Source organism: Lygodium microphyllum, chromosome 9, assembly GCF_053477565.2.
Source record: "Lygodium microphyllum isolate KBCC chromosome 9, Lygodium_microphyllum_v1.1.10, whole genome shotgun sequence".
In the NCBI taxonomy this organism is placed as follows: domain Eukaryota; kingdom Viridiplantae; phylum Streptophyta; class Polypodiopsida; order Schizaeales; family Lygodiaceae; genus Lygodium; species Lygodium microphyllum.
The window spans coordinates 42,039,758-42,052,910 of record NC_141143.1 but is presented as its reverse complement, the minus strand read 5'-3'; the positions used below and the strand labels follow the sequence as shown (position 1 = coordinate 42,052,910).

The 13,153-nt window shown below is 43.4% G+C and overlaps 2 protein-coding genes across 2 annotated transcripts in view; one reads left to right on the top strand and one right to left on the bottom strand.

Moving 5' to 3' along the window:
• The window catches only part of LOC148030974 (MADS-box transcription factor 23-like), a 143,005-nt gene extending 132,030 nt beyond the window's left edge, over window positions 1-10,975 (bottom strand). The window contains exons 1-2 of the mRNA XM_087685521.1: window positions 10,629-10,975; window positions 10,361-10,460 (exon numbers count right to left, since the gene is read on the bottom strand). Of these exons, the coding sequence (XP_087541647.1) occupies window positions 10,361-10,460; window positions 10,629-10,975 (447 nt within the window). The remainder of the gene's footprint in view (window positions 1-10,360; window positions 10,461-10,628) is intronic.
• Window positions 5,005-5,926, top strand: LOC148030975 (uncharacterized). Its single transcript, XM_087685648.1, has 3 exons — window positions 5,005-5,445; window positions 5,537-5,683; window positions 5,768-5,926. Exons 1-3 carry the CDS (start codon window positions 5,383-5,385, stop codon window positions 5,924-5,926), a joined length of 369 nt encoding a protein of 122 aa, XP_087541774.1. The 5' UTR covers window positions 5,005-5,382.
• Window positions 10,976-13,153: the final 2,178 nt, after the last annotated feature.

The window sequence follows — 13,153 nt, the reverse complement described above, 5'->3', positions numbered from 1 at the left end:
CACCACGTTCATTTGCCATTTGACATCCAAAACATACACAAAGAAGCGGCGAAAGTCAAGTCTGTATATGTCTTGGATTGTGCCACAATAATCATCAATTTTTCCATTGGCTCCCTCAAAGCTACTAATGACACCGCAATCTTGTGTATTCCTCTTTTCATCTATTCTTTGTGTTCGAAAATGCTTGCCTTCACACCATATAGCATTGAACATAGTGCACTAGACCAAAATATAAGCAATATCTATGTAAGCAATTAATGTGAATAAATATGAAAAGCCAATCACTTACAAAGAATGCAAATTTACATTTGTTCTATGTACCTTTAACATGCATCCTCATGCATACTCCCATTCTTCCGCCGTGATATGCAGCCCCTCATCTCTCTCTGCTCTCTCCATTTCCTCATGCAACCAATCAACATGAATATCATTCGGAAGTGTTGCTAGATGCTTAGGGTACGCCTTACGAGAGCCATGTTGCCTCCGAAAGAGAGCTCTGTCTGCTTGCCTTTTTGTCTTTGCATCCTCGTATCTTGTAACCCATCTGCTCATCACATCACTATTAAGGATGCAAGTGAAATTAAGATCATCAATCAATGTTCTCTCAATTACTTTGCTCTGTCCTTTTCCTTGAGGCACAATAGACGTCATCCTCAAGTCCTCTTCATTGCTCCATAGTCGCGGCAAAGAGCTATCCACCTGATCAAGAAATTCTGATATATATACAAGAGACTCTTGTATCAACCAACCCTCAGCCATGCTTCCTTCGGGCCTTGCACTTTGCCTCACAAAGTCTTTTAAGGTCTTCATGAAGCGCTCTAGGAAGAACATCCAACGGGCATGCACAGTGCCACATAAAGCAATTTCATCCACTAAATGCACAATGAGATGTAGTTGACTTGTGAGAATGGTTCGCGGAAAAGTCTCCTCTACCATACAAACCACCTCCACTGCCATAACACGCGCATCATCCAATGTGGCTAGATCAATTGCTTTGGAACTAACATATCTGAAAAATAAATGCACAGTACGTTATACCTCATGCACATTCATTTTGCAAGGTATAATGAAGGGTGATCTTACATGGGATTTACGTACCTCACAAGCTCGCCCATCTTATAAATACATCTTTTCAAACTCCTGTCTGCACAATGGTCGATGCTAGTAGGTAGTATGAACTGTGCACATAAGAGCACATGTATATTTGGGTTAGGGCATTACAAAATTTAATTTCAACCTACAATAATTGGAAAACACTTACTTGGAGCATCTTGTGCCAATCGTGGGACTTCAACCCATGTAGTTGCTCAACCCCTCTTTTCTTAGTGGTTGTAAACGCTCCCTTCAACGATCTCATGCATCCAGTGGGAGTATGCAAAGTGGTGATGGCTTGCTTTACCTGCTTCTCCTCCTTCTTTGATATAATCCAGGGAGCAGGCGGAAGACGAACGTGCCCACCCTCCTCTCGTGGCCAAGCTTGACGCATACGTCCTGCGACCTGCAAGTCCTCCCATACGCTAACATTGTCTCTTTTACCAATAACATGTTCCCAAATACTAGATCCCACATTCTTGAAGATGTGCATGGGATCAAGAAGATGGTTGATCTTGAGATGGGTCCAATATGGTAGCCGGAAAAAAATGGAGTACCTACACAAGGGATTGCAAACTATCATCTTTATTCCAACTTTAGAGACTACACAAAACAAGATTGAAAACAATGGAGATGTACCTGTTCATGCCATCTGGAGGAAGAACATTTGAAGACTCCCAAATACGCTTCCAATCTTTTGCACGAAGTGTCCGTGGATGAATGTTCCTCTTACTAGGAGCATATTTAGGGTGATCTGATGGGAGAAATCGATGATGATTATCGAATATGGTCTTACACAAACCATCAGCATACTCATGTACCAATGAAGGGCCACATATAGGACATGCATGTTTACCCGATGTCCTCAAACCTGTTAAAATAAAAAAAAAGTTAGAATAATAAAGTCAATAGTTATAATTGATATAGCTAGTAGTATTAGAGTCGGGAGGTAGTTAGAATTCTTACCAGAACAATCGCTGTATCCTGGAAAGTCATGCATTGTCCACATCAACACTGCTTTTAAGTCGAAGTGTCGAGAGGAGGGAGGCCTACTAATGTCCACTACCGCAACACCTCTCCATAGTTCCTCCAACTCATCAATCAACGGTTCAAGATAAACATCCATATGCTTGACTTTATGTTTCCCTGGAATCAGAAGGGATAACATAAGATGTCCCTTCTTGATCGCCATTGATGGTGGAAGGTTGTAATTCACCAACACAACCGGCCACACGCTGTATGCGGTGCTCTTGAAACCAAACGGATTCACTCCATCCATACCTAGGCCAAGTCTCAAGTTTCTGGGCTCTGTTTTAAAGCTGGGCCACTCATCTTCAATATGCTTCCAAGCAGGAGTGTCTGCAGGAATTCTCCACATGCCATCATCCGATCGATGCGAGGAATGCCATGACATGAGCTCTGCTATGGATTTGCACTTGAACATGTGTTTGATGCGAGGAATTATAGGAAAGTGTCGCAAGACTTTACGAGGTACATCAAAACTCTTCACATCTGTTCTATACCTTGCTTCACCACAAGTGGGACACTGTCGAGCCTCCTTATGCGTCCCACGAAAGAGAATGCAATCATTGACGCAAGCATGTATGCGATCATAATCCAATCCTCCAAGAGATGTCACATAGCGCCTCGCTTTGTCTCTTGAGGTGGGTAGTCTATTCCCCTTTGGAAGCATGTTTGATAATAGCTTGCATCCAATATCATCAATTAGCCCATAACCCTAAACCCTATACTGTAAACCAAAAACCACTAACTGAAATTTGCAAGTTACAATGCTTACTTCAATAATGCGTCAAGACTTGCATTGCTCCATCCATAAACTGTTTGTATATTGAGCAGTTCAAGTGAAGCACGTAAAATAGAGAATGTGCACCCTTCAAAAACCGGTGTCGATGAAGCGTTGTAGAGATGCTCTTGTTCCATATCATTGTCGTCCACACCTTTGCGATCATCCCTAAAAAGATTCCGCACCATGTCATCAAACACTTCCTCTTCCACAACTTCGTGGGGTGCAGGGCTATTGTCATCCCTTTCCCACTCATCTCTGACAACAGATCCCAAAGCTCCAGCATCATCTCGTCGACGCTTTGCATGCTCTCGCCGTGCGTATGGCACCATGTTAGGGTGTGGTACTGCATCCTGCTTCAATCACAGTATATATATTACAACGCGCTCCATTAATTTGCACACCATGAGTTATTTTAATACTTTCAATTCACATCTTCTCACCTCTAAACCTGTTTGAATCCATTCTCCATACATCGAGATGTGATTCAATGTAATTCGACGCGCTCGTACAATGCACCCTTGACATCGATTACACGTACACTTGATCCTTTGTGCCAGCCACACGTCGCGATCACGATGACGCATTGTCTCATCCTCACCAGAACTGCTTGAAGAGGATGATGACACGCTATGTCCAAAATAACCAATACAGAAGTAGGATCAGTTTCTAGTGAAATCATATACATCCTATGCACAAAACAATGGATACACAAGAACAATCAGTTTTTAAAAAATATATAAACAGGCTCTGTGTCGCGTGTACAGGCGCGTCTACAATGTATTCTGCTGCGCTTTTACACGCGCTTTTACACGCGCTTTTACACACGTGCTTTTCGCGTTTACCTACCGCGCGCGCCGCTTTCTTTCTTTCAAAAGCCCTCTTTCAAAACACTTCTTCTTCTTCTTTCTGCGTCGCTTTCTTTCTTTCAAAAGCCCTCTTTCTCCCTCTTGGACTACCCAAAAGAAGCAAAGGGTGCAGACAACACAGAAAGGGAGAGAGAAGCAAGAATCAACGAACTCACTTTTCAAAGAATTTTCAAAGAGGTTGGTTGTCGTTTGTTTGTTTTGGCAAATCTGTCGCTTTCTTTCTTTCCACGCGTGCTATGTGTACTTGAAAGCGACAGAGGATAGAATTCACACACATTGTATATGTGCTTAACTATTTATTTCTTGACAAACGACATCCGTCAAGATAGAGGAAAGAGAGAAGAAGGAACCCTTGTGTATGTGTTTAGTCATTTCTCCCTTGATGGACAATGTCCGTCAAGATAGAGGAAAGAGTTTTTGTTTTTCATGAATTTCGTCACTAATTCGAAATGAACTTCTTCTTTTGGCTTATGATCTTCTACTAATTCGATGTTTGGTATTGTAAGAGATATGTTTATTTTCTAGAATGGTAGATATATGTTGTAGGTTATATATTGTAGGAGATATATTGAGGAGATATATTGTAGGAGATATGTTTATTTTTTATATGCATGTTTTGCTTGGTTCATTGAGGCGGAATTTCGACGCTTTGCAGATTCTTCATGGATCCAGGCTCTTCCTCCGATCCGTGGGCATACGCCACTTGGATGATGGAGATGATAAACCATTTTGGGTGCCATCCTAATCCAGTGGAGCTGACAGAGTATATGTATGCCCATCCTCCTCCTAGACTCCCAGGTCACACCGCGCCCCCAAGTACACAAGCCTCTCCACTGCCGTCTATGCCTGCGAGTCCGGCGAGACGTACCCCTGCGCATACACGCTCACCGAGGAGACACACCCCTGCACGGACACACTCACGCACACCCTCCTCTGTACCGTCACGTGAGGGCTTACGACTACCATCACGTGCTCCCTCACAGCCACAGTCACGTACACAGTCACGTGCAGCCACCCCTAGTCATGGCTACTCCCGCAGTACAGATGAGAGCCGACGCCGCAGTAGGGAGAGCGGGAGTGGAGGATTATGCGGCGGGTGCTTTGGTGGGGGGTAGTAGGGCATGCGGTGAGAGAGGGCATGGAGGGAGGCATGTACGAGGAGACAGTGAGGAGTCGAAGGAGGCGAGAGAGGTGGAGGGAGAGATTTTCTACGATGTTACGGATAGGGGCGGGGTAGTCATGGATGCGAGAGGGAAAGAGGTGATGGAGTATATGCGGGGGGTAGTTTCAAACATGTATAGAAACTGTTTTGTAAAATTTAAAGATCAGGATAGCCGGTTAGTTAGGGAGGTCCTAGATAGTGTACATAGTCGATACCCCAATCCCCCACGAGCAACATTCTCGGATGTATGGGGAAGGACGCGAATAAGGGAGATCTTAAGTAATAAAAGATCTCACCTTAAGAAACTCGCGTACGATGATGGGGTGAATGTAGCTGCGGGTGGCTATCCTTGTGAGAAACCTGCCACTGCCCACAAACGCGAGTGGAAGGAGGCAAAGAAGCGCACAGAGGGAGGCATGAAGAGCAGGCAGCATGTGGAGGCACGACGGATCTAGATGGAGACCATTGGATCGTCGCATTTCGGATCTGGCGGCGTCGAGTCGTGGAAGGCAAAGTTCGTAAGTAACTTGCCTCTTTATTTGATTGTTTGCCAAATTCATTGATTCTATGATTGTTTTGATCTTACAAACTATCTTGATTATGTTACAGCGACGGGTTATGGGGAGAGGGCCCACAGCCCACGAGACTGGGTATGCTCGCCGCAATAGCAGACGTGACACGTGGGCCATCTTCAGAAACAAGGGACGTATTGCGGATGCGCAGTTTGAGGTGGCCATGAGACCATACAGTCGACAGGTACTTGAAAACTCTAAATGAATGATTTTGGTTTATTTAATTGCATATATATGTATACTTACATACGGTATATTTCTTGAACAGGCACAAGCTGTTGATGCTCCTGCTCCTGATGATCCAGCCGCCACTGCTGATGTTCGTGCCACTGCTCCTGGTGGAGGCGAGCACCACTCATCGGAACATACCGATGCGAGCTCCTCTGATCATGGAGAGAGCACAGGGTCCTCATCATCCTCTGATTAGCTTTCAGAATACTGTAGGATGTGGTTGTACAAAAATTTTTTGTAACTGAAGCCATGGGCTTTTTTGCACCTAGCTCCCTATTTGACTTTGTATATATTTGTTCCTAATTAAAGCCATGGGCTATTTTGACATATGGACTCCCTTGTACACAAATGTATCATGTATTGACAATGTATTGAATCGTGAGTCTTGAGTCGTGTATTAAGTTTTAGATAGTAATATTGAATCGTGTATTCATAGAGAGTGAGTCTTGAAATCTAAATCGCTCTTTTTTTATGGTGCAATGCACCAAAAAAAAAATCCAGAGAGTGCCTTTGGGTGGCTGGAACAGCATCCAGGCACCCGAAAGCACTCTCTGGATTTTTTTTTCCCTCTGCGATCGCGTGTATAAGCGCGTGTCATCTGTCAAAATCGCGTATATTTGCGCGGATAGTCTGTTAGATTCGCGTGTAAATTTGCAGCAAAACTGCGCAGAACGCGTGTATGGGGTCGTGTATTCGCGCGACTGGCTGTCACTGTACACGCATGTCTCTGGCCGCGATGATACACGCGCTATTACACGGGCCCGACACTTTTTTTCCCAAGTCATTTCGTGCGGCTAGGAGCGCGGGTATGAGCCCGATCCCTTGTAGTGGATCCCATCTCAAGTCACGTAGAACACTTGTGTAGGGCCCGCAGGCATTGGGATTTACGACTAGAGCCCCCACTGGCATCCAAGCATCCTTCTACGCCAAGTGATTTCCACGAAGAGACCTCTCACGGCGCGTTCGATCCACATTCCCTATGCGGATTCGCAACCCCCTTGGTTAGGGTTTGGCGATTCGCGAGGGGTAGTTAGCACCATCCTTCCTTAATTATTCCTTTAGGAAATCAACCATAGCTAAAGCAAGCAGCATAGCAACAATTTCTAGGGAAAACATCCCTTTCATTTTTCAATTAAAAAAATATCATTTTCTACATCAAGCAATCACTTTGCTTATAAACTAATTGTCCTCAATAGGATCTCCTCTTACCAAGGTAGCCAGTCAATTCACTTAGAAATATCCTTTTCAAAACAACTAAGCATAAACCTTGATCCACATTCCATTTAGAGTCAGCTTACTAGCCTAGCTTAAACCTGGAGGATATCCACTTCCAATAATCTAAGACAAATCCTCGATTTTCTTGTACGTCTTTTAACATACTTAAAGCACATTTAATATAATGCAAGACTTGTCGTACATTATTTTCATCCTCTCTTAGTGCCATGCTATGCAGAATTGTCTAATCAAACTTATCTCGCATGCATATGGTGCGTTTAATATATTAGTATAGCCTAAACAATCTTTAACTCTCTTCATATCTGGCAATGAGTACTTGTTCCTAAAGTGCAAGGTCTCATGTGACTTGAGTATATAAAAGTTTAAACTCAAATCACTTATCACCTCTTATGCTCTAACATAGGTAAAAGATAATCATATAATGCATAAAAATCTTTCCTTGTAAGCGATCCATGAAAGTGTAAGAACCTGTTCGTATTCTAAATGCAAATTTATCCTAATATTTCATACGGTCTCCAAACATAAACATTGGCTATCATAGGATAAGACAACCTATTTGTGGTATGCAAGATCAAGACCTATCTTCCGTGTGGAATGCAAGATAGATGACAAGTCCTCTATGCTTCTGTGCAATTGCATCCTATGAATGGAAACAAACATTTCATGTATTTATTTTAATCACGAAAGTAAACTATGAATTATAGTTAACAAATCATGCACTAAACTAAGTGAAAGTCTATCATTTTATGTAACATATTATGAAAACCTTATCATTTAATGTGGCGGAATGAAATCAATAGTTCTTCCCTAGGCCAACGAGAACCTCGTTTCACGAGACGGGGTCAGGAGTTGTGCTAATTTCCGCATTGGCTATACCCCGTGCTACATTAATGGCCTTAATTCCAACGGCTCCATTTGCACCATAAATTCCATCCGTACTTGTCTCTTGAGCAACTATGGTAGCTCCCATGGTCACTCCTTCGCGACGCTTGGGGGCCATGGTAAGTAGCTAGCCAAAAATTGCGGATATGATATCAAGAGGGTAATGTGATTATGATAGCCAAGAGGGAGGATAACAAAATCTAACTCTATCCATGTCCCTTATCTCTCTCTTTCTCACTATCAATTCACCCTCCCTACCTCTCACCTTCTCCCTTTATTTCTGCCTATTTTTTTTTTTAACATTTCTCTCTCAACCTATATTCTCTCTATTTATCTCCCCTAGACTCTCCTCCTCTTCTCTCTCTTCTCTCTCACCCTTCTTCTTCTCCTTCTTCTACCCTTCTCTCTTCTTCTCTCTCTTCTCTCTCTCTCTCTTCCTCTTCCCTTCTCTTCCTTCTCTTCTCCTTCTTCTCTTCCTCCCTCTTTCTCTCCCTCTTCTCTCTCTTCCTCCCTTCTTCTTTTCTTCTCTCCTTCTCTCTCTCCCTCTCTCCTCTCTTTTCTCCTTCTTCCTCTCCCTCCTCTTCTCCTTCTTCTTCTTCTTCTCCTCTTCTCTCTCTTCCACCCCTTCTCTCTCTCACCACGATCACAGGTGGGTAGGCTACCGTTCGAACATCGGGGGAGAAGGGGGGAGGGGGGGCACTGCAGAACTGGGAGAGGGGGGGCCGCTATTATCGCCAGTAGGGAGCACACTACCTACGTCAAACGGAGAGGGGGCCGAACCTGCAACAGAGGGGGGGAGATTTGTCTGCCGATGGGGAGAAGGGCTAAGCCTGACAGTGAGGAGGGAGGAGGGGGGAAGCTTCTCTCCTCTCTGGTGAGCCCCCATGGAGCTTTATGGAGGTGGTGTGGGGGGGGAAGGCGACATCCTCCCGCCACCTGGGGGGCTTCATGCCCCCCTCTCCTCACTACTTCATGTCTCTCTCTCTCTCCCTGCCATGCAGTCGGCAGGGGAGAGGAGGGAGAGAGAGGGGGAAATTTTTTTAAAAAATATTAAAAATTTTGTCCTAGGGGGAGGGGTTCCTATGGGGAGTGCGGGGACATTACATTTTGGCTCTCATTTTTATAGTGCCATGTAATTTCATGAGTTGTCATCACTAGTCTCATACGAATTTTATGAGTTATCAATCTTGTGGTTTTAAGTAGTTTTTGTATTCGTATTAATGATGATTACGTATCCAATATGTAATTATTTTGTAAAATATTACACGACACATAATGCTATGGATGACAGGACAACAAATTTTTTTACTCTATAACCATCACTATTTGTGCCGCAAATTTATTCCACGTCGCTATTAGCATCGCAATTTGTGACACTATTAATATTGCAAATGTAACACAAATAGTGATGTCCTCTGTGAAGAATTTGTAGAGACGCTCGTATTGATGCCTTTAGCAATGACAAATGTAAATTTGTAAAATGAATATTTGCATCGCTTAGAATATCGATATGAGGCATATATCTTGTAATGGACGTACATGATTTACCTATAAACTTATAGAAAGAATCCATATAGCCTCTCCACTCTTGGCTAATACGTAGGCATCTCCACTTTCTTCCACATTGACAATTCACAATGTTTATTTCTCTTGGTGCTCACTTTTGGCTAGACTCTTGAATTGGTGCTTGTTAACATTGCTAAAAGTTTGGGATGGCCCTTGTATCTTTAGATCCATAAGGAACTTACTTTATTTATTATCCTTGTTTCTTTGGATTGTACTTTAAATTGTCTTGTCTCCAGCATTCTAATACGATATTCTAATTATGTTTTACTCTCCCTATCTTTATCTTGCAACTTTTCTCAATCTCATCGAAGTTTAAATCAAACAAAAAAACTAACCCCAATTTTCTATATGTCATGCCTTGTAGACAATTTGAAAATGGGTGAGTCAAGTGCTTTAAGAATAGTGCTACACCACGGAGGAGTGACCTCATTCTCTCGGACTCTTGCAAATAGTGAGTAAAGTCAAGTTCATGTGGCACATTCATCAACTGCCGTTCTCTTATGACACTTAGATCGATTCACTTGTCCATTAAAGATTCATATTAAACGTCTAGGCAATAAGCAAAGTGCCGTCTTGAGCCCGATCCATGATGACTTCTTTTCGGTTTTCATGTGCCTAACTTCTAGCGCAATCCTATGCAACGCCTCCTTGCACAATTCCTATCCACGCGTCCAATAATAAATATTACCGTCCTTAGTAATGTGATTCATTCAACACTATCGGGTCCTTCCTAAAACTCCGTCAATATTGGTTCTAGTCCTACAATCCTATCAACAGTGAACGTTGGCTTTCTATCTCGCTCCCTCCGCAAAGCGCCCAGAATAGAGACAGGACCAATCAAACGACGTGGTATTCCAGCGTTCTGAATGAAAACATGTATGAGAAATGAAAGTTCACGACATCATTAGTCAAAGAGGAGACGAGGAGAATGGAGTAGCTGCAGTACCTGTGCTTCATCTTGCAGCGAGACATCCGCAGGCATGGACGAGGGAGGAAGGCCGTGGGAGATGTGCCAATCCCGATAGCGTTCCAGAATGTCCGACATGCTAAACCCCACCAACACTCAATTGTAGCAGCTCAGTACAGATGAAATGGAGCAACATGATTATATAATGTCTAGACGGAGTAAAATATGTAATGTCGAAAGTACTTGGCCTATCGAGTGATGAGAGCGGGTGTAACTAGCTACGTGCTTAAGAGAGAGCTGAGAGTACCTCGAGCTGGCATAGTGGTGCATCCTGCCGGACGGGGCAAAGAGGATAACAGCCACCTGTGCATCACCGAGCACAGCGAGCTCATAGGAGTTCTTGAAGAGGCGGGTGCGACGTTTGCAGAAGGTGACTTGGCGGCTGATTTTGTTCTTGATGCGGCGGACGGGCCGCACACGAACGCCAGCTGGCGGGTCGATAATGTGGTTGGCCGCGGGCGCAGTAGAGCTGGCATCACTGGTCTGAATTGGGGTGGCAGAGGACGAGATGTCAGCGTTGGAACCACTAGAATTGGAACAGCTCGTGTCGAGAGAATTATAAGCTGCTTCAGCTGGCCTCATGATGGAGGGCATCGCTCCTTCCCTCATTCCGCCCTCTCTCTCTCTCTCTCTCTCTCTCTCAGTCTGTGTGTCTGAAACCCGCAAACAGAGCTGCTGTCTCGAACTCTGCAGGAAGTTGCAGGCAAACAGAAGAAAAGCCCTCGCTACAAACGAAAGAGAGACGAGGTCGAAAGACAGAGAGATAGGGAAAGAGAGAGCGCATCAACTATCATTCCATTTGCAATAATTACTGTATAAAGATGCATCATACTCCGACTTCCCAAATAGTTGCAACTTGCAAGTTGCGAGCACAATAAAAAGAGATTATTCCCAGGAAACTGGAAGCGGAGAATGTCCGTCCACACGACTCACGAGAGACTCCCGGGAAAGAGAGAGAGAGAGAGAGGGAGAGAGAGAGAGACGGTGAAGGGGAGAGTCTCCGGTAGAGGGGGGATGAGCTTCCCAACTTCGAATATCCCCTGCCTGTAGGCTCCGATAGGGGGGCCTGGAGGCTGGCTACGCAAATAAGACATCGGCTATGTGGGTGGATCAATCACCTCAACTTTCGAGCCTCTGGCGTGCATCGAGGTAGGTGGAGCGCGAGATTTCACGTCTGATCCGAAACAAACAGCTTTTTATTGCTTGTTTACTCCTCGTTGCTTTCTATGATAAGTTTACTTCCCACCTAGCCCAACAGTGAGACCGAGGGTTGTGTCACACATAAGAGGGGTTTCGCAGAGTCCCCAGCTAGTTTGTTAACTTTGATTTGAGAAACTTTGACCCATTTTGCAAACTGCACCCGAAAGAGGAATTGTTTGAGAAATGGGGTCTAATTTATGGTGAAAAGATAAAAAAATGTCCACTTAGTTTATGTGTGAAAGGTCTCTAAGTCACACCAGACCTTGTGCGAGTCTATCAAGTGAAGTGAACATAGTGTGACAAGTTATTTTCCCTCATTTACTAAAATTATGGTGGCTTTTCCTTTGAAAGTCCAATTAAGAGTTTTAATGTGACATTTGCCTTGATCTAACCAAGTCTTCTTTTTTCCAACTTTCCACACCATACTAGCTATACTCTAATATCCCCATGTTTTACATTGTCGTGCCACTACGTGCACACCATGTGAAAAACTCTAAAGTGCAGCTTTCTTATTGATCTAGAGAGCCAATGCCATTTTAGACATTAGTGTTGGTGTCCATAATTCAAACATATTAGTTTTTTGGACAAGTGTAGCCAATTTATGATATTTTAGATATTATCTCTTGTAAAAATCCAAAAATTGTAGACAACTTCTAGACTAGGATGACATGCAAAAGAAAGCATGTAGTTTTTAGCCATTTGTGAAATTTTATATAAAAAGAGAGATGGACGAAATCGCGCACGTCGCAATCGTTGTTTTCAGGCATTGAACAGCACTCCAAAGTGGGAGATGAAGAAGGAGTGATCTAGTAGAATTCTCGCCAAGCGTGCTAGTAATTTATCTCCCTTTTGGAGTCAATGGAGGCATCAGATTGGCGGTCTGAGTAACATAGAGAAATGTATTATTTTGTATACGTTTTTGTGTTCAAGAGATCTGTCTGATAAACTGAAGTGGAGGGAGTCCGTAAGATAGATCAGATCAGAGGTCTGGAGCTCCATGTTATCTTCACCTCCATTATTCTTCTTCCATTCTCTAAGTCAACTATCACAAGTGGTATCCTAAAAAGATAGATACCCCCAACTTAAGGACACTTTACATATGCTTCTATTTTAGATACATACATCCATAAGGTATGGCTTAGGATATGTTGTATATATCAACACTCCCCCACAAGCTCAGAATGAGCTTGTACACATAAGACTCCAAGTGCACTCCTGAAGTACTCAAACTTATCTTTACCTAATGCTTTGGTAAAGATATCAGCAACTTGGTCATTTGTTTTCACGTAGACCAAGTCAATCTCTCCATCAATGACTTTTTCTCTAATGAAATGATAGTGCACTTCTATGTGTTTTGTCCTTGCATGGTAGACTAGGTTCTTTGCCAACATAATGCTGCTAACATTGTCACAATACATAATGACTCCACCATCAATCTCTATCCCCATGTCATGTAAGATTAATCTCAACCATGTCTGCTCACATGATGCCAATGCAATGCCTTTATACTCTACTTCAATGCTTGATAGAGCAACTGTAGGTTGCTTCTTACTGCTCCAACTTAGCATGGCT

Bases quoted from the DNA above. Each gene is read 5' to 3' on its own strand.
- LOC148030975 (XM_087685648.1), top strand. From the start codon at position 5,383: ATGGAGACCATTGGATCGTCGCATTTCGGATCTGGCGGCGTCGAGTCG. The intron at 5,446-5,536 runs GTAAGTAACTTG...ATTATGTTACAG, and splicing joins AGTCGTGGAAGGCAAAGTTC to CGACGGGTTATGGGGAGAGG. The intron at 5,684-5,767 runs GTACTTGAAAAC...TTTCTTGAACAG, and splicing joins TGAGACCATACAGTCGACAG to GCACAAGCTGTTGATGCTCC.